This window comes from Drosophila rhopaloa, unplaced genomic scaffold (genome assembly GCF_018152115.1).
Source record: "Drosophila rhopaloa isolate 14029-0021.01 unplaced genomic scaffold, ASM1815211v1 contig_163, whole genome shotgun sequence".
Taxonomy (NCBI): Eukaryota; Metazoa; Arthropoda; class Insecta; order Diptera; family Drosophilidae; genus Drosophila; species Drosophila rhopaloa.
In genome coordinates, this window is record NW_025335043.1 from 1,558,090 (window position 1) to 1,577,920 (window position 19,831).

A 19,831-nucleotide genomic window follows, 5' to 3' on the forward strand; every position below is an offset into this window, starting at 1 on the left:
GCATCGCTATTAGTACTTAAAGTAAACAAATTCAAAGATAAATATGTTTCTTAGAATCGACAACCGACGACTTAACAAAAATATAAATACTTATCGGGTATTCCCAACGGCATTCCGCAATGATAATTGTCAACAATGATTATGCGCAAAATATGTACCATAAATATAAGAGATTCTTAAGAAAAATTAATTGTATTATAATAAAAAGGTAGCTACAATGATTTAAAATTTTATTAACTCGTTCGGCTGACTGTCTAATCATTCATACTGCCGACTTTGATAACAGGAATTCCAAGAATAAAATACAAGAGATATAAATCAAATCGCAATAAGTTGTCTACTTAAAAATTCAATTTGTTGCTTTATTTGTTGATAGACACAAATCAGTTGGTATTTTTTTGATGAAATTTTAAAAATAAGATTTCTAAGAATCGGAGGGTAGATCATTTTTTTTGGGGCCAGCCTTCCTACTTCAACAAATTCACTTTCCAAGTTCATAATCTCTATTAGAGATGAACACAGCTATATTTGTATTTTCCAACAAAAGACCTTACACCTTTCTGGGACATTAAAATAAAGTATTTTATATAAATTAAACATTCGAATTCCTAAGAGGTTACATGTCTTTAAGAATCTTTTTTTTATAATTCAACTTAGGCATGCAACTTAGTACCCATGTACAAATTTATAAAAAAAATTTCAATGTTTTTGCACACAAAAAAGATTAAAGTAATTTTAATAATATCAGCTTTTTGCGTCATTTGACTAGGACTATAAAATCCGACGCATAAAATTAAAGTCTTTATCAGACAAGAATGTCGACATATAATCTGATTAATATATTTGGTTTATTTGGTATTTGAATTGAAAGTCGGCAAGCTAACTATCTAGATCTTTAGACCCACTAATAAAAAGGTACTCAGCCGAAAGTATGTAAGTATTTTAAAAGCAATTCTTTCCACATTTTTCGAATACACCACACCCCCCAAAGACAAAGTCCAAAATTAAAATTTTTCTTAAAGATTTAATCGTGTTTTTGATGTCTGCTTATTATCAGACAATATAAGTATATTTGGTTTTTTTGTACACATGTCCGAGTATCCCCGATCGAATTTATTTTTCTCGAAGGCCATGTGTACCAGCACCTGTCAATTGTTGAGTATTCATTTAAAGCGATAAAGCGTACGTGAGAATCGTCCAGTGGTCGAGTTAATTAAGAGTCCTTCGGCCTGTCAATCATCTCTTTCTTCCTAATCGCAAGCGGTTAATCCATCGCCAACACACGCGGCAAAGGCCATGATATGGGGAATGGTGTTCTGTTCGTAGACTCCGGTGAAAAGATGGGCCCAGGGTCCCGAGGCAAAAACGCCGACATCCTCGCCTCCGTGAGTCTCCGATTCCAGTGGCACCGTGGCCGGGAAAAGCTGATTAAAGTCACCGATGTTAAGCAGACTGGTGGGATCCTCTCGTTCGTGGGTCACCGTGTTGTAATATTCCTCGAAACTCTGGCCATTCGCATAGCTCAACGCCAAATAGGGTTTGCCATCCTTGCCCTTCGCCTTCGCCGTTCCAAAGATGTCGCTACCTCGGGGCTGATATCCGGACACGCTGAATGTATGCGAGTGATCTGAGGTGACCACGATGAGCGTCTCCTCCGGATTGGTCATCTCTCTGGCCTTCTTCACAGCCTTCGAAAGTTCGGCGGTCTCATCCAAAGCAATTCGTGCCTTAGTGCTGTGATGACTGATGTCGATCTTGCCACCCTCTACGAAGAGGAAGTAGCCCTGCTCCTCGGTTTCCAGCACTTCAATAGCCTTCTGAGTCATCTCCTCCAGGGTGGGTTCATTGTTCTCCGGATCGGCCAACTGCTCAAGATGGTAGTGCATGTGACTCTTGCTGAACAGACCCAATAATCTGCCCGTTTCAGTGGCGTTTACAGCTAGCAGCTTCTTTTGGGTCTTGACGAACTTATTACCCTCATCCAAATCCTCGAATTCCTCGACGAGATTACGGCCATCTGTGCGCCGTCCCTTGTCGTAGTGCTCCGGACTATAAAAGCTTCGCTTCCCTCCTCCCAGCATTACCTTGAGTTTGCTGCCCACTTCGCCATGAATCAACTGGACAGCTATGTCCTGGAGACCCTCCGATTGCTCACCGCAGGCCTCTTCCAGGACCGCGTTGTTCTCCCACTCGCGATCGGCGACATGGGCGTAGACGCCCGACGGAGAGGCATGGGTCACACGGGTGGTGGTCACTATTCCTGCTGCTTTTCCCGCATCCAGGGCCCACTTTCCCAGCGAGAACACGTGGTTCGTTTCATTCGCCATAGCCAAGCAGTCGCCTCTCTTCACATGGGCATTGACGCCAATGGTTCCATAGTTGGCTTTCACTCCGCAAAGGTAGGACGTGGAAGTACAGGCACTGTCGGGAACTATTTTGTCCACCGAATAGGTTTTGGACAGCCCGGTAAAAGGAAACTCCTCGAAGGAGAGCTTCAGTTCCTCACCTCCGATATAACTGCGGGCAGCAGCCAGAGTAGCCAAGCCCATGCCATCGCCCAGAAATAGGATGATGTTCTTGGCCTTGTTCGTGTTCCTGACATACTCCAACTTCTCGCGGATGAGTTTCTTGCTGGCCGAGTGCCAGTACTCCTGGGTGTCCTCTCCGGAAATCGCACGCAGTCTGGGACTACTGGGCAGATGGGGATGAATCCGCTCCTCGTCAACGGGAGGCTTTCCAGGTACCGCTGCACCCGAAACGATGGTCAACAGGCCCAGGCCAATCCAGAACTTAAGACTCAGCATTTTGGAGATGCTTTCACTGCGCCAGCCAAGTGAATACTGTACTCCGGAGTAGCCTACCGCCCATTAATATACCATCAGGTGCAGCTCGTGTGAGGAGTCGATAGGGCAGTTTGGGGATCGGGTAATTTACGACCCCTTCTTGACCAGACCGTGAAACTCACGTTTTTAGGCACTCGAGATAATTAATCGATCGCCACTTTAGATTGCTCAAATCACAAAAACAATCCAATATAATGCGTATTTGTATGTAACAGGAAGAAAGCTTCGCAAATTCGGAGGCTATATAACCGGCCAATCCGTCTAATTTGGCCAGTCTCGCGGTCACTCCCGAACCGAGCATTTCTCAGTTTTAAGTTACCGCCCCCTCAAGATGGGAAAAAGTTGCCTGATCTTGTGCTTCATCGCTCTCCTGTTCATCCAGGTCCGGAGTGAACTTACCGATGACCAAGAAAATGGTAAGTGTTACCGAAACATATTACGAAGAGAGCACCGAACGAATCCGATTCGTTTGGACCCCCACCTTATCTACAGCCAATTGAAATAGCCCACCCATCTTATCGCAAATCTTGTCACTTTATTAGACTCTGCTAATCTAAATCTATTTTTGAAAGGGTTCAGTCATTCAAGAGCTATTATGATTTACGATTCATTTGTTTGCGTGAAATCAATTATAAACGTTTTTTTTCACGTGATCAAGGGGATCGTTAATTATAATTGAAAAAGGGAGTTCCATGTTGATAGTTTACGAGTTCATTAAGTTTAGGATTAAATAAATATTATAGATTAGAATAGATCAATTTATCCAATTATCCAAAAAATAAAAGCCAGAAAATCGTACACTTATATTTGTTCTACTATTCCCAAATTAATAGATAAATATAGCTTTTAAAAGAGAAACTGTGAATAAAAAATTTAAGGCAATAACACTTCTATAAACCTTAAATACAATTTTATTTCAAATTATGTTAATTTTATAAATTTTTTAAAAACATTGAAAAGGAAAGAGTCAATCGTAATAATGTTTTATAAAAAATTAAAGGAGTCTTGTGAAATGAAACATAATATTACTAAACAACCAAAAAAGGATATCATTTAATTTCAAATATAAAATCTTTTGGACTAAAATTAATAGTCACGAGAACAGCTAATTTTGTTGACTCATGATGAAATCAATTCTACAGATTAAAACGTTTTTAGCACGTTTTATTACATGTTAATCAGGTGCGATTTTGCAGCGATTAAACGGTAGGCCATGCCCTTAAAAAGTTATAATTAAAACAGATTTATAGATCTAATCGAGTCGACCGTCAGAAAACATGTTTACCACTTGAAAGTGTAGTTTTATTGGACCAACTTTCCCGCCGATTAGTTGCTAACCCAAAGTCCGGACTTTACAGCCCAACATCCCCGACTGCAGTCATCACGCGACTTCGAGGCCCTCGACGAGGAGTTGGAAACGCGATTTTGGCATGATAAGGCCCAATCGATTCTGGCCGATAAGCTGGCCAGCCATAACAAACTTAACGAAAACCGAGCCAAGAACGTGATCCTATTTTTGGGCGACGGAATGTCAATCCATACGATAGCAGCCACACGTGCCTTCATGGGCGATAGCAACAAGCAGGTCTTCTTCGAGAAGTTCCCCTACTTGGGACTGTCCAAAACTTACGCGGTGAATGAACGCACTCCGGACTCGGCCAACACAGCCACGGCCTATTTAACCGGAGTCAAGGCCAACTATGGAACGCTTGGAGTGAATGCCCAGGTGCAAAGGGGCGATTGTGTTACCAATTCCAGTACCCATGTCCAGAGTATCGGTCAGTGGGCCCAGGAGGCGGGCAAGTGGGCGGGAATAGTGTCCACCGCCCGGGTGACACATGCCTCTCCAGCCGGAGTTTATGCTCATGTTGCCGAGCGGGAATGGGAGCACGATGGTGAGATCGTCAACTCCAATTGCAGTCCAGATGTCAACACGGATGTGGCCCGCCAACTGGTGGAGTGGCCGGTGGGTCAGGAGCTTCGCGTTATTATGGGAGGCGGTCGGTCCTATTTCCTGGATCAATCAATGCACGATGAAACTGGTGTTTCGGGCCTGCGAACCGATGGCCGAAATCTGATCCACGACTGGCAGAAGATCAAGAAAGAACAGGGATCGGAGGGGAAGTATGTCTGGTCGCTCAAGGGACTCAAGGAAACGGACCTTAGCAAGACGGACTACCTTCTTGGACTCTTCGACACCTCCCATATGCCCTACCATGGTGACCGTCGGCGAACCCATTACGAAGATGCAGAGCCATCCCTTTCCGACATGACAGAAGCAGCCATTAATTTGCTCAGCAAGAATGAGCAGGGCTACTTCTTGTTCGTGGAGAGCGGCCGGATCGACATGGCCCATCATGCCACGAAAGCGAGGAAGGCTCTAGAGGATACCCAGGAATTCGCGGCGGCCGTGGAAATGGCAAGGAAAATGACCAACGAGGAGGACACTCTCATTGTGGTTACCTCGGATCACTCGCACACCATGTCTATCAATGGCTATCCGGTGAGTAATACAAAATACGGAAATTTAAAATAAGAAAAACAATTTAAATATAATAAGTTCTATGAAAGTATAAAATATTACTTTATTATATTAATATCACTTAAATTATTCAAAATTAAGATTAAAAGGACATTTTTATTTACAGCGGAATATTTGCAAAATCTACGTATTAATTTAATTTTCTTGACTTTTAAGATTATTAGTAATTTTCAAACTGGAATGCATAAAATAAAACCTTACTTAAAATGTTTAATTTTCTAATATATTTTTCCGCCTTTCCTTTTTAGTATCGTCGTCAGAACATCCTGTCCCTGGCTCCCAACATGGCTGATGACGAGCTGCCTTTCACCATCCTGTCCTATGCAAATGGTCCAGGATTTGAAGAAACTTATAGTTCAGAGTCTGGACGCATTGATCTTTCCCATATGGACACGACGAATGCGGAGTTTGCTTTCCAGGCCACGGTTCCTTTGAGTAGCGAAACCCATGGCGCCGAGGATGTGGGTGTCTTCGCCTCAGGTCCCTACGAGCATCTGTTCACTGGAAATTTCGAGCAGAGTTCCATCCCAGCGATGATGGCTTATGCGGCCAATATTGGACCCTTCGCCAAGGACAAACTTAATGAGTAATAAAATTCCTATTAAAATCGCATACTCATTCGGAATACTCAATAAACAAAGAATAATTTAAGATAAGGGAAAGTGATAGAAAATAAAATCAAAACTCCTAAAAGTTTCGGTAAATATATTAAAATTTTCTTTTAATGCAAGGGGAATAAAACGCTAATATGTTGTAAAATCCAATATGTTATTTATAATAAAACTGAGCAATTTAGAGTACTAATATTCAAATCGAATAACAATATTGCAGAGAGTGAAATACCTCTTATCAGTTTTCATCCTGATGATTCATGTAGTCCTTTAAATGGGAAAAACAAATTCTTTAAACCAAAACAAACAGGTAGCTGCCTACTGAAAGGTAATTAGCAGGTAATTCCTCACCCCACAGATGGCAAAATAGTTTTTCCGAAGGACCTTTAAAAATCCTGACTAGGAGCTTACCTGCTTACTTAAACTGCTCGACCATCGTCAGTTGTGTTTTGCATTCCCTACCTTCAAGAACAACGCGAAAATGTTCGCTATTTTGGCTTATACTGTTTTGGCCATTATTCTTGGTGTTGTGATCACATCTTACATTAATATTTTCTATGGGTTCAAGCGACGTGTTATTCAGCCCATTAAAAATAAGAAGTCAACTCAAACAAGTGAGCTTGTATACCAAAAGTTTAAACAAGCTCCGGGACCCCGACCTTGGCCCATAATTGGCAACCTACATCTGCTGGATCGCTATAGAGATACTCCCTTTGCGGGATTTACCGAGTTGGCCAAACAATATGGTGACATATACTCCCTGACTTTTGGACACACGCGCTGTTTGGTGGTGAACAATCTGGAGCTGATCCGTGAGGTCTTAAATGAAAACGGCAAGGTAATGAGTGGACGACCGGACTTTATACGATATCATAAATTGTTTGGAGGCGAGCGGAGTAATTCATTGGCTCTCTGCGATTGGTCACAGCTGCAGCAGAAAAGGAGGAACCTCGCCAGACGTCACTGCTCGCCCAGAGAATCATCTTCCTTCTACATGAAAATGTCCCAAATTGGCTGTGAGGAGATGGAGTTCTGGAATCGCGAGCTAAAGAACCAACTAATCCCCGGAGAACCCATCCAGATAAAGCCTCTTATTCTCAAGGCCTGTGGAAACATGTTTAGTCAATATATGTGTTCCCAGAGATTTGACTACGATGATCTGGAATTCCAGCTGATTGTGCAGTACTTTGACGAGATTTTCTGGGAGATCAATCAGGGTCATCCCATGGACTTCCTACCCTGGCTGTATCCCTTTTATCAGCGTCACGTCAACAAAATCATCAATTGGTCCTCGACCATCAGAAAATTTATAATGGAGCGAATTATCTGTCACCGAGAGCTGAACATCGATTTGGATGAACCAGATAGAGATTTTACCGATGCTCTACTGAGAAGTCTCATAGAGGATAAAGAAGTCTCCCGGAACACGATCATCTTTATGCTGGAGGATTTCATTGGTGGGCACTCAGCGGTCGGAAATCTGGTGATGCTAGTATTGGCCTACATAGCCAAGCATCAGGAAATAGGAGAGAGAATCCAGGAGGAAATAGACGCCATTACATCGGAGGAGAACAGACAAGTTAATCTACTGGATATGAATACCATGCCTTATACCATGGCCACGATTTTTGAGGTGCTGCGATACTCATCCTCACCGATTGTTCCCCATGTTGCCACAGAGGATACAGTGATCTCTGGCTATGGGGTAACAATGGGCACCATTGTGTTTATTAACAATTATGTGCTGAACACCAGCGAGAAGAATTGGATCAATCCAAAAGAATTTAATCCGTTAAGATTCTTAGAAAAATCAATTGATCAAAGCCCCAAAAGTACCGATGGTTCCGATTCGGGGATCGAAAGCGATAAGGTTAAACTGCAACTTAGAAAGAATATTCCCCATTTTCTACCCTTTAGTATTGGAAAGCGGACTTGCATTGGTCAGAATTTAGTCAGGGGGTTTGGTTTCCTGGTCTTAGTTAACATACTGCAGAGATATAATGTAAGCAGCAACGACCTATCGACGATTAAGATCAGTCCAGAGAGTTTGGCACTGCCTGCCAATTGTTTTCCGCTAGTTTTGACACCTAGGAATAGCATTTAAAAAGGGTAGTAGGAAATCGAAAGATTAAGTAGACCATCCTCAAAGGAGGCTTAGCTAAGACTTGGTAAAAAACTTTAAGGTATCAATAAATTTGTAGGATAATGAAAAAATAGTATAAAAAGTATTCAGATAAGACATTTATGATCATGAAATAGCAAAAAACAATAAATCAAGATGAGAAGTATTTTTACGCCATTAATATTGATTTTTCAGAATACATTTTTTCGTTTATTAAGGTCTTAAGATTTTTAAAACGCTGTTAAACTTTTATTTCTCCGTTACTAACCATATTTTCAAAGATTCATATAACGCATTGACTTAAATATTTGTATTTCATTTCTGTATTTTGTACATTCACACAAACCCTTATAGTTTCACACCACACTGTATATCTCACATACATTCATAAGTTTTTTAATATTAGATTAATTCGATAAGAATTTCGTTATAATAAATGACTCAAAATATTTATAATCTTGTGTAATGTATACGCCAAATGGTGTTTCATGTATAATTCTTAAGCGCATTGAACTATTTACAATTTTATTTTCTTGTAGAAATCAATGGACTTGGGTCAAAGTGGAACCATATATAAATGACATACAAACTTAGAGCTCAATAAACCTAACAAGACTTTTATCAATAAATGCGATTTGTTTACAAAATGGTCAATTAAAAAAATTTAAAAAAAAACAAAACTTTTAAAAAGTAAATCTTAAAGTAAAGGATAAAAGATTTCCATGTGCAATTAAAGAAAATTATCTAAATAAACTATTAGCTAAAGAATGAAACTATTAGGAGAAGGATGGACTACTGGGTCTCCACAAGAAGCTGCGGCTTAACGTCCACCACTGGCTGTTCGATTGGCTCTGCTTCCGCCTCCTTGAGATCGTTGCTGGCTTCCTCTGGACTGCCTGATCCTACTCCATCATCTACGTCTAAAGTTTTCGGCAACGGTCCCAATTTCTGCAGTATATCGACTGGCATTATTTCTGTAATAGGGGGCACCGAGCTCACAGTGAATTGAGACGGCAGTTCGGGAAGAATTGGCAGCTCGGGCAACGGTGGTGGTGTGAAATAGGGAGCTATTATCGCGGGCGGTGGCGTAGAACTGGTTGGAACAGGCACAGGCACAGGTAGCGGCACGGGTAAAGGAACAGGAACTGGAACTGGTGATGGTACCATGGCAACCGGCTCAGAATAACCCTGATAACCACTTCCATCCAATACGGGAATAGGCTGCGGCAGCACGTTAACTGGCACTGGAGAAAGTACAGCTCCACTTGGCATTGGCGGTGGTCCACTCAGATAATAGGGCATCCCATCCGGCATAGTCATTTGCATCGGAAGCGGTGGTGGCGGGTGCTTGCTGAAGAACTCCTTTAGCATCGCTGACCTCGTGGCAGGATCTACATTCGCAGGAATTATTGGCGGGCGGTGTCTCAAGAATCCGGGCGGAAATTGTGGCAGGCGTCCGGTCTTCATCAGCATGGCAAAGTGCTTGGGATCGAAGGGCGGGCGGCTGGGTGAACGTAGGATTCGTGAGTAAGACTTCACAATTCCTCCTTTGATGGGGTCGAAGTGGAAGTATCGGAACTTGGGCTTCTTTTGCACCAGCACGGGTTTCTCTAGATTGGCTGGCTTGGGTGTCAAAGGCGGCGGTGGCGGAGGCATACCAAGCAGTTCGTCGCGAATCTGTTGCAGTTTGGCGGTGGCCTGGGAGCGACGGTCCTGATATTGCCGCAGGGCACGTTCCACCGCGATTCCAACCACAGCGCGGTCCTCGTTATCGCTCTCGTAAGTGGGCAGCACGTTGTCCACGAAGTTGACGCTCTTCCGCTTGGGTTTACTGAAATGGAAGTATATCATTAGGATGGTCTTAGAATCTTCCCCCGGATTATCTTACCTGTTGTCCTCAATTGGCTGCTCTATTACAGCTGGCAGTACGTTCTCCTCCGGTTTTATAATACCCTCGCCCGAAGGCACTATTTCCAAAACGTTTCCCTTTTGCACCGCCACCGGAACCACCGATCCTATGGGAACCATTGGTACCGTTGACAACATCGGTTCCATTGAAGTCAGCGGTTCCGTGGATTCCATGGAAACCATTGGTGCCATGGGAAGCTCCCTGAGGACCGAACCCAGTGGCTGAGGTGAGGATGCACTGCCCATTCCACCCATATAGTCCCCGAAGGAATTAGAGTAGTCCTCGGAGTATTGGGCATAAGCCTGTTCCATGTTATAGGCGGAGTCCATGTAGGCGGCATACATATCATAGCCCTCTCCCATCGCGTCCTGATCCTCCTGCTGCGTCAGCGACATGTTGTAGTAATACGCGGCCGCTTCCATTTCCATTCCCTGATTCTCCTCGAAATAGTTCAAGAAATCTCCACCTGTGGGTGAACAAGCTCTTGGCGATATGGAGCGGGATCTCGACCTGGAGTAGGATCTCCTTCTGGTTGGTGAGCGGGATTTGGACCAACTGCGTCGCATGGGCGGCGATGGTGGTTTAAAAAGCAGCGGGGATCGTGACCGGGAGAAGTGTTCCCGCTCCCGTTCTCGTTCTCTGTCCCGGCTTAGCGAGTGACGGAGGCAGGGTGGAGGTGGTGACCGGGGTCCAGCCATTTTCGATGGAACAGGAGACAAAGAACCACGTTTCCGATTCCCAACTATCGGTGGCAGACGGTTCCTCCATCTATTTGGACTTCTGCTGCGCGTTCGACTCCTACTCACACTCCTGCTGTGACTTCGCCCTATTTTGGTTCCTCCTACACCTCCGATCCTCTTGGCGTACCTAGATCCTCTCCTCGGCGACGGAGGACGCCAACGTCTGGGGCTCGGGGAACGTGACTTCGGCCTCGAACCGCGACGACGTGATCTGTTTCTGGAGATAGAACGCGACCGAGACCTGCGACGATGCCCTGTCGGCGGTGGTGGACTCCTCAGTGTTCTGGGCTTCGATCGGGATTTGACAATTGTGGGTTTAACAATGGCAATCTCCTTGGGTGGTTTTTGCAGCGCTGGCTTAAGGGGCTCTTTCGCGAGTTTGGATTGTTCTGGTTGTTCTGGTTCATCCTTATCGAAAATTGCTGATTTCCTTGTGAGTTTCAGAGGCGAGATGGTCAGCTTGATTGCCTCACGATTGGCATCGAAGATATTGTTTACAGGAAAGGCAGCCTGCTGAACCTCCACCGGGTGCTGAAGGTTTTCTGGTTCATCTATTGGCTGTTGATCTTCTCCTGCACTGCTCTTCAGTTCCTGTTTGCGATACTTGTCCATTATGGCATTGCGCTGCATGAGAAATAGGGATTCCATTTTGAGTAGCTCCTCGGAAATCTCATCGCCCGCATCGTAATTCTCCCGCATCCTTTGAATCCTGGCCAGATTGTCCTCGAGACTTTTCAGTTTGCGCAGATCCTTGCTGACACTGTTCTTTTTTTGCTGGTGCTCTTTTCCAGGGACATCTTCTTGATTCGTTTTAGAATTACCCGTTATTTGGAGGTTTCCCTCATCCGAAGAATCCCCATTGGCATCTTCGTCTTCTGAACTCGAGTCATCGCCAGATTCGCTACTACTGCTACTTGTTGAAGAAGTTTCAGTGCCCGAGGAACTTTCGTCGGCAGTGGAATTACTCAAGGAACTGTTTTTGGAGGCCTTTTGGGTTTCCGTCTCCAAAACCTCGTTGGACATCTTAATACTATTCATGAACTTGTCATATAACTCATGGATATTGCTCGTAGGCAGGTTCGCAACCTTGGTTCGAGGAGGTGGTGTGCTGTTGGCATTCCACAGGGCATTCGAATCCTCATCATCACCATTAAAATGAGTAGCTGGCGGAGGCAGGGGCGTGGCATTCAGAGAGGCATTGAGATTGAGAGCAGGAGTCAGAGTCGGAGTCGGAGTAGCGGGCGGAGCGTTCTTCGGCATACTGGTCATTGAATCGTCGTTTTCCCAGTTGTCAATGTAGTCGTCTGTATCAGGACTTTCTTGCTCATTTGCGGGGGGAGGTGCATTGGCAGCCACAGCCCCATTCCTGACCAGGACCTGTCGCTCCACCTCCCTGGGGGGCGTGGCATTGCGTTCGATTTTGATGGTAGTAACAGTGAGGGTTGTTTTTTGGGGCGGTGGCGTTGTATTTTTTTCAATCTTTATGTTGATGTGTTTGTACTCATCACTGCGCCCTGGTTGGAAACCACTTCGATGACTGCCACGTGCGAGATCTCTTTCTTGTTCCAGTTCCAGTTCCTTATCCCAATCCTCTTCACTCTGACTGTCGTTTCTTTGAAGACGCCTTTCCTTGCTTAAAGCACGCGGGGAAGATTTCCTTCCACTTAATACTGATTCACGCTTGAACGGATTTACATGTCTTGGTTGGCTGCTATTGTGAACCATTTCTGCCCTATCACCACCAGATTTCCTATAGCTACTATTTGGCAGAGGTTCCGTTTTAATCTCCTTTGGCGCCTCTTTTCTCTCCTTGTATTCATTGGTGCGGCGGAACAGCTGCTCTTTGGTAGCCAACAGGGCCTCCAAGTGTAAGTCGCTATCCTCGAGCAGGGCGCCAATCCTGCTGTGAATCTCGCTAGCCTTGAGCAGTGGGGCCAATTTATCGGGTTTGGAGATGGGCACAATTGGTATGGAAACCGGACTCATTTTTAAAGGCGGCGTAGTGCTTCTTTCCATAAATACAGCTGGAGCTGTAACGGCAGTGTTTGATCTTGGAGGTGAATCGGCAAATATATCGTATCCCTTGGGCCTTGGGGTTTCCGCAGGTGGAGTCTGAGACACCTGAGGCGGCGTAGTGGGAGGAGTTCCTTCTCTCCCCTCCCACGAGGAAGGAGCCTGGTCCTTTTTCTTTACTTTGTGGTCGCTTTTCTTGGAGTTTTCGTTAAAGGAATCATGCGGAGTTGATGCTCTCCTGGACCTTTCCACATCCTTTTCCTTGGGAGTCCCAAACTCTTTTTCCCTCGAAAGATTTCTGCATTTATCGTCTTTCCTTTCCTTAGGCTTTTCCTTCGAATGATCTCTGGATTTATCCTTGCCGCTTTCTTTCAAGGATTTCGTTGTTGATTTCTCTCTGGATCGTTTATCTTTGAAAAGTTCTTCTGATGTTTCGAGTAATAGTCCCGACAATTTATCCTTCATACGTTCTGATGACTTTTCTTTAGGATTATCTATATCTTTCTTTTGTTTGGCTTCATATTTGTCTGTTGTTGCCTTATCTTGAACTCTTTCAGTGGTTTTCCCTTGCACTATTTCCTTAGATTGTTTTCTAATATTTTCGCTTGACTCTTCGCGCTGCTTTTTACTCTCGTTTTTCTCTTGCATTTCTTTATATTTGTCCTTGCTCTCATCCTTAGATTTCTCACCATGCTCTGTAGATTGTTCTTTTAGCTTTGCTTTGGATAAGTCTCTATCGCCTCGTCTTTCCGTGGATTTTTCTGTACGTTTCTCTCTGGATCTGGACCTTTTTTTAGATATCGCCCTGCTGTGTTGTCGATCCTTTGTCTTTCCTGTGGTTTGATCTCTGCTCTGCGATCTTTCTGGTATTTTTATCCTAGTTTGATCTCTCTCCCTGGATCGGTCCCTTGTTTTTTCTCTAACTTGATCTCTTACATGAGATTTTTCATTTTCTATCGTCCAAGTTTCACCTCCTCTTTGATCTGTCTCCTTGGATCTATCATTCTTTTTTGCTCTGAACTTATTGTTTTCATGGGATTGTTCTCTGGTTTTTCCTTGCGTTGAATCTCTCTCCTTCGACATTTTCCTTGTCTTACCTCTGTTTAAATTTCTGTCCTTAGATTTTTCTCTAATTTTTCCTCTGGTTGAATCTCTTTCCTTGGACCGCTCCCTAGTTTTCCCCCGTGATCTTTCCCTTGCTTTTCCTTTGTGCTGGGATTTTTCCCTGGTATTGCCCCTGGATTGTTCATTTGGTTTGTCTATGGATTTGTCCTTTGTTTCGCTGATGGCTTCTTTGGATTTGGGTGCTCCACTTTCCGCTTTGGATCTGCAATTCTCATGTTTGGAATTCGAGCACTCGGAAACTAAATTGAAGACAAATGACACGGGCGGCTGTAAGGCTGTCCATCTAAAAAGACACTTTTATAACTTGATTTATATTATAATTATGTGATTTACTTACAACAAATCCGATTGGGGTCGATTGCAACGTCCTAAATTGCTGGTATTTCCTTGTCCTGGTGGTACCTGTGCCGCAAAGGATCCCGGCGGAGGTCCTTGGGATGGTGGCCCACCCATCATGGGTGATCCCATGCGGTTGGGCGTAGGAGGGCGCCCGAAAAACGGCGGTCGCATGCCTCTGGGTCCGCCCCTAGCCATCCGGGGCATAAAGCCCATCCTGGGAAACTCAAAACAAGGTGCACGCATATGGAATCTTAAAGGATTTATTCCCAGGAACGGCGTGGGAGGTGCTTGCGGAAGGGCGGCGGCTGCAGCCTCTTCCTGTTTCTCCTTCCTGGCCTTCTGCACATCCTCCAGGTTCTTGAGATCCTCCCCCGAGGAGTCCGAATCCGAGTAAAGACCTTCGCTGTCGTCTGCCTCATCCGCTTGCTTCTGCGGAGTCCCCGACGAGCCGTTTTCCAGGATCCCAGCGGGTATCTTTCGCAGCGATTTGCTGATCATCAGTTCCTTGGATAAATGCTTCTGAAGGGCAGGACTCCCTGGATGACGATGGGGCGGGGTCACCACTTCGCCGGGCTCCAGACTATTGGTGTCATTGTCCTGGAAATCCTCCGGCAGTTTCGACTGGTTGACTGGTGCAAGCTCTTCCATTCCGGCGACTGATCCTCCCACTGCTTGCGACATTCTCACATCCGGCGACCTCGAATCGGTTTTCTCACTCCCTTTTTCTGTGTGTTTTTCTTGTTGTGTGCGGGAGCACACGCTTTTCTTTTTTGCTTTCTCAATGGCGGCGCCGCGTTGTTGCTGAGTTTCCACGCTGCTCTTTCCCTCGCCGAGCGGTAATATCGATTGGGCGGCGCGGGCAGACGTCCTCGTCGGTTGCAGCGGTGCACCAGCTCGGCGGTTGCGGTTTCATGTACGTTTCCAGATAATGTTTATGCCATCATGAAAAACCAAAACCAAAGTAGGTGGAGACATCGATGTTTTCAAGGCATCGGTAGTATCGATGTTTCGAAAACATCGGTGTATCGATGTTTGGCAGGGCGTCATCGGTGTTTTTCTAATCAAATAAAATGGTGGCTATACCCGCTAACTGTGGAGGGTGTCTCCGCTCCCTGCCGCGTACCCGCTAACTATCGATACATGTGTGCATCTCCGCTAATGGGTGTTAGATCCGCTAACAATGCTAATATCGATCTTGTCATTTTTACTCCAGTTCTGAGCGCATCGAAAATTCAATTTTATCAAAGCACTGTAAAATATGTTTGCCTATCTATAAGCAAAATATATAAAGTAATAATTGAGGACATTTTAAGACATATATAAATTATATTTATTTATTTATTATCTGTGATTAAGTACATTTCATTAACGTAACTACAAAACTAACAATTAAAACTGCATCTTAAGTAGTATTCTGAAATAATTAACATTGACTATCGATAGGTCTGTTGTACTCTCAGCGATGCCACACTGTCAAAGCCGTTATAGCATTTTGAACTCTAGTTTTATTTAAACCAACTTATGTTTACTTAACAACAGTCTTTTACATGCTCGAAGAGACTCAGTAACTGTGTGAAACGCAATCAAACACCAAAATGCACTTTACCGCTGCAGACTGCTCTTATTTCCGCTTCCTCCTGCGTCAAGCAGCGATCACTCAAATGCGAAGTGCAAATAAATGACAAATTACGATTACCGTTTTGCCCGCTAAACACACATATAAACTCAGCCACTAAAAGCATACAATAAGCCCGCACATAAGTCAAGCGAATCGCTGAAAACCAGCCGATCCGCAAATATTATGACATTTCTCGCCGGTAAAGGGAGATTCGAAAAGGACGGAAAAAGTTTCCCTTTGACATTTCGAGATGCATCCAAAAATGAAAAGAGTTTGCTCTGGATGCTGCACTTTTCCAGTCACGTTATGCTGTTTTTAAGCACTGAAAAAAATACAAGCCCCGATAATAAAATGTTTATTATACCAATAGATTTATTAGTGTTAGAGTGAACTTTAGAAAATTACGTCTTAAACGTTTTATCATTGGTGTTAACCATACAATATCCATAAAGTTAAGTGTTCGGTAAAAAACTTTTAGCATGCGAGTGCAATTATCGTCATATTACTTTTCACAGGCTCAAAGAAACACTCCATATATTATTATTATACATAATTGTATGTAATTGTCTTGAAAGCAAGACATATTATTTGATAACCGAGATAGAATTTTTAGTTTTATGTCCTTCTAAAAATTGCGTTTTAAATAGATAATAGAAATAATTAACAGTTGGATACTACTGATTAATTTTAAGAGCAAGATTTCATAGAGTATTGCTTGATCACATTAAATGTTTTTGTGAGAGAATTTTTTGGACTCTCAACATTTTAAAAGTAATTCCCATTACTTATATTTAAAAACCTTATAGACAGGCGTTATGTTTTATTTTCCTCCCAGTGCAACAACGTTGTCTTTAATTGCCGACAGCGCTCGCAGATTTTCTTTCTTTTGTAGATTTGCATGTGCAACTTTCACCGGCTGCTGCCACGACATCTGCTGACGTCGGCGTCGCAGTTGCAGCGCTGCAGCAGAGGCGAAAGGTGCAAATTAATTTGTACCGCCCCACAATAACCTTCCTCACTTTGGTCCCCAACCCATCATTACGCCCGGCATAATCGCTTGCATTTTAAGCGATTTTTCCACCGTTTTCTTCTCAGCGCCAAAAGCTCGCCCAAAAGACAAAAAAAAAATACCCATCCCCCATCCCTAAAATGTAACGTGTTATCTCATTTTGAAAATCTCCAACTGCTAAGTGGATGCGCAATGAAAAACAAGGCGAAAAAAACTGCCACCATTGTTTGGGAATGTCGAAAAATAAACTTGGATGTCCCCGAACAACGCTTGACTTGAACCTGCGTACAAACCCCATTGTATCTCATCGCTACTGATCTTCAAGCAGGGCTTTGACTTTGGCTTTTCTTGTGGCCATTTATTGGCGACCACGAGACTTCTCGAATTTGGCACTTGGGTGCGAAAGCCTTGGGAAGTATAGTACTTTGGGTGGCTTTGTCCTGAAGATCAGAAGGCGATGAACAAGCAAAGGTGGGACAAAAGGTTCAATGTTGAACAAGATAATATAAATACCAAAGAATCTTACAAAAAGGGTGCAACAAGTCCTCACAACGATTCATTCAAAATGACATACCTGGAGTTCATTTCCAACAGGATCATTAATCAATTTATAACTTCCTGTATCTGGATTAAATGTAAAAATGATTATTAATATGTTGCCTTTATGGAATGGTTAAACTTGTATTTTCCTATTAAGTTAAATGAGTTACACCTTGATGCGTTTCAAATGCTAGTATATGCATCTTATTGAATCTTTGAGTTCCTTTTAAATAATTAACACAGTGTTTTACCTATTCAGTTAAGTATTTCTCGTTCTGCTCTGCCTAAACTTTCTTTAATCACTTTCCTAAGTATTCCACACCTACAAACTCGGTTCCTCCATCACCGTAACTCTTGTCAATTAACATTTTTAAATGCCGCATTAAGCCAAATATGTACAGCTACAAATGAAGTTAATTTTTCTTCTGCCCGCATGTGCATATTTTCGTGATCTGGCCGGCAATTAATACCTGAGAAGCGTTAAAAGCACAACGCTCCGTGGGCATTGAGGGCGGCACTTCGGTGTGTATGGGCTCGTACTTAGTTGTGGCTGTTTGTCGGCGTTGACAAATGAGAGCGGTAAATGCTCCGCCAGCGGCAGTTCCAATCCAAAAAGCTTAGAGCAATGACGAGTCATTGACATTCGCTGCGATCGCTGTCTGAACTAGAAAACTTACAAATCCGCATTCGAAAAATGTGATAATTGCAATGGAGTACAATGTAAATGAAAAAAGATAAACGGGGAGAAAAAAATATAGCTAGTATGGCGATTATGGATATACTCTACTAAATATAATCAGGGTGTACGGCTTTGTGAAAAGCACCATGATCAGATTATTTACTTAAGGCATGCCTCCTTATAATTGTTAAAACTGATCTAACCACATCATTCCGTTCAAAGATATTACAAGATATACAAGACTATACTAAAATCGATCTGGCCCGCCTTTAAAATGTAGGCTTTGCATTTTACTAACGGAATATCGTATATCTTGTGATCCTTACTAAAGTGTAACTTTCTTCCTTTTTTTAGAAGCTTGAACAAGTAATTTAGCCATGTAACATTATTTTTTATCTACATACATATATCAAAATGAATAGACCATAAAAATAATGTTTTTTCATAAAAATGACTTTAAATATAAGTTTAGCATTGCCATTTTTCAAAAGTAAGAAATATTTTGAAGAACTTTTGTTTTTATTCAACAATAAAAAATAAAAAAAAAATAATTGATAATATAATTTTTAAAATTTTTGTTTAAGGTTGACTTTAAAATGTTCGTCGGAGTTAAATATTTCTTCGTGACGAGATTGATAAGCCGCAGAGTATTTGAGGGTGTTCCAGAATAACTAACAATATCCGTTTATACCCATGTTAATTCATATACATCTGTGTACCTGTAAGCGTCGCTAATTGCCAGATTTAGAGGAACAGGGAGAATACACGAACAACACGAATGAAGATCTCCGTCAATTTACGGCCTGCTAGGCATACAAAAAAACCTCTATTGTTCCTGTCCAAATTGGCTTAATTTATTTGGGCATGCTTTCATCACATGCCCATCTCCGAAAGGATGATGGAGAGGTTGCGGTCAGTTGGACAGATAACTCCGGATGAGCTTAGTTTCTAACGATGAGGTGTTAATCGCCACTCGCACGTTCGTTCCATTGGCAGCCGCAAAAAGAGGGGCAAAGATGCTTAATTCTTAGAACGCAGTTTCTCCGAGAGGCAAATACACACAGTATATGTGGAAGTACACGTATGAAAAATTAAATAAAATCCCCTCGGCAATCGTTGAAGCATTTGAAATCCAATTGTAATTACTGCTTCGTTCACTCTCCCGTGACCGACTCACATCGAATGCCATTAAAATATTTGCTGCGGGTCTAGGAAGTTGGGATCACTAATTGAGTGGGTAAAAGTTGTAAACAAATGAAGTGGAATCTAAAGCGAATTGGTATAATTTTGTAGGGGAACCTTCTTGAAAAAAGCTTATTTCAGATAAAATAAATCTTATTTAAGATGAGAAAAAACTACTATCTTATTGTCAACAGATTCAGTTTAATTCTCAAAATTATGTTATTTAAAATATCTTTGTAATTATGTTTTTTGCACAGTCAAGTCTATCAAAATCCACCGATCCCAACATGATTTTTTATTTCCCTTTGCTTTTCATATGCTCGTAACTTTTTCGGTTTATTTTGGTTTTCTTGTTTACCATTTTTTATCGTTATTAGCTAATTTTAGCCAAGCCAAAATGGCGAACTGCGCTAACGACCGAAAACCTTTGTTGTTGTCGCTGCTGTTGTTCAGTTTTTGTGGCTATTATTTATGAGCTTTTTGTGATTTGTTTTGATTTTATTTTGCACAAAGACACTAAAAATCAACTTGTGTTCAGTTATTAGGCACTGGCGCATTG

The 19,831-nt window shown here is 42.8% G+C and overlaps 4 protein-coding genes across 4 annotated transcripts; 2 read left to right on the top strand and 2 right to left on the bottom strand.

The window, feature by feature from the left end:
• Window positions 1–1,004: 1,004 nt before the first annotated feature.
• Window positions 1,005–2,822, bottom strand: LOC108047340 (membrane-bound alkaline phosphatase). The gene has a single exon (XM_017127484.2). The coding sequence runs from the start codon at window positions 2,802–2,804 to the stop codon at window positions 1,251–1,253; it is 1,554 nt and encodes a 517-aa protein (XP_016982973.1). The 5' UTR covers window positions 2,805–2,822; the 3' UTR covers window positions 1,005–1,250.
• Window positions 2,823–3,136: 314 nt separating this feature from the next.
• On the top strand, window positions 3,137–6,189 carry LOC108047332 (alkaline phosphatase). The gene is made up of 3 exons (XM_017127466.2): window positions 3,137–3,259; window positions 4,202–5,346; window positions 5,634–6,189. Exons 1-3 carry the CDS (start codon window positions 3,175–3,177, stop codon window positions 5,973–5,975), a joined length of 1,572 nt encoding a protein of 523 aa, XP_016982955.1. The 5' UTR covers window positions 3,137–3,174; the 3' UTR covers window positions 5,976–6,189.
• A 261-nt stretch (window positions 6,190–6,450) lies between these two features.
• LOC108047331 (cytochrome P450 307a1) lies at window positions 6,451–8,747 on the top strand. The gene has a single exon (XM_017127465.1). The coding sequence runs from the start codon at window positions 6,478–6,480 to the stop codon at window positions 8,098–8,100; it is 1,623 nt and encodes a 540-aa protein (XP_016982954.1). The 5' UTR covers window positions 6,451–6,477; the 3' UTR covers window positions 8,101–8,747.
• A 96-nt stretch (window positions 8,748–8,843) lies between these two features.
• On the bottom strand, window positions 8,844–15,224 carry LOC108047330 (serine/arginine repetitive matrix protein 2). Its single transcript, XM_017127464.2, has 3 exons — window positions 14,243–15,224; window positions 10,007–14,188; window positions 8,844–9,949 (listed from the first exon to the last, which is right to left on the bottom strand). Exons 1-3 carry the CDS (start codon window positions 14,923–14,925, stop codon window positions 8,911–8,913), a joined length of 5,904 nt encoding a protein of 1,967 aa, XP_016982953.2. The 5' UTR covers window positions 14,926–15,224; the 3' UTR covers window positions 8,844–8,910.
• Between the last annotated feature and the right edge of the window lie 4,607 nt (window positions 15,225–19,831).

Excerpts from the sequence above, each read along its gene's own strand:
- LOC108047340 (XM_017127484.2), bottom strand. The coding sequence starts at position 2,804 with ATGCTGAGTCTTAAGTTCTGGATTGGCCTGGGCCTGTTGACCATCGTT.
- LOC108047332 (XM_017127466.2), top strand. The coding sequence starts at position 3,175 with ATGGGAAAAAGTTGCCTGATCTTGTGCTTCATCGCTCTCCTGTTCATC. Across the intron at positions 3,260-4,201 it reads TACCGATGACCAAGAAAATG|CCCAACATCCCCGACTGCAG; the intron begins GTAAGTGTTACC and ends CGGACTTTACAG. Across the intron at positions 5,347-5,633 it reads TGTCTATCAATGGCTATCCG|TATCGTCGTCAGAACATCCT; the intron begins GTGAGTAATACA and ends TTTCCTTTTTAG.
- LOC108047331 (XM_017127465.1), top strand. The coding sequence starts at position 6,478 with ATGTTCGCTATTTTGGCTTATACTGTTTTGGCCATTATTCTTGGTGTT.
- LOC108047330 (XM_017127464.2), bottom strand. The coding sequence starts at position 14,925 with ATGTCGCAAGCAGTGGGAGGATCAGTCGCCGGAATGGAAGAGCTTGCA. Across the intron at positions 14,189-14,242 it reads CGACCCCAATCGGATTTGTT|ATGGACAGCCTTACAGCCGC; the intron begins GTAAGTAAATCA and ends GTGTCTTTTTAG. Across the intron at positions 9,950-10,006 it reads CAGCCAATTGAGGACAACAG|TAAACCCAAGCGGAAGAGCG; the intron begins GTAAGATAATCC and ends CTTCCATTTCAG.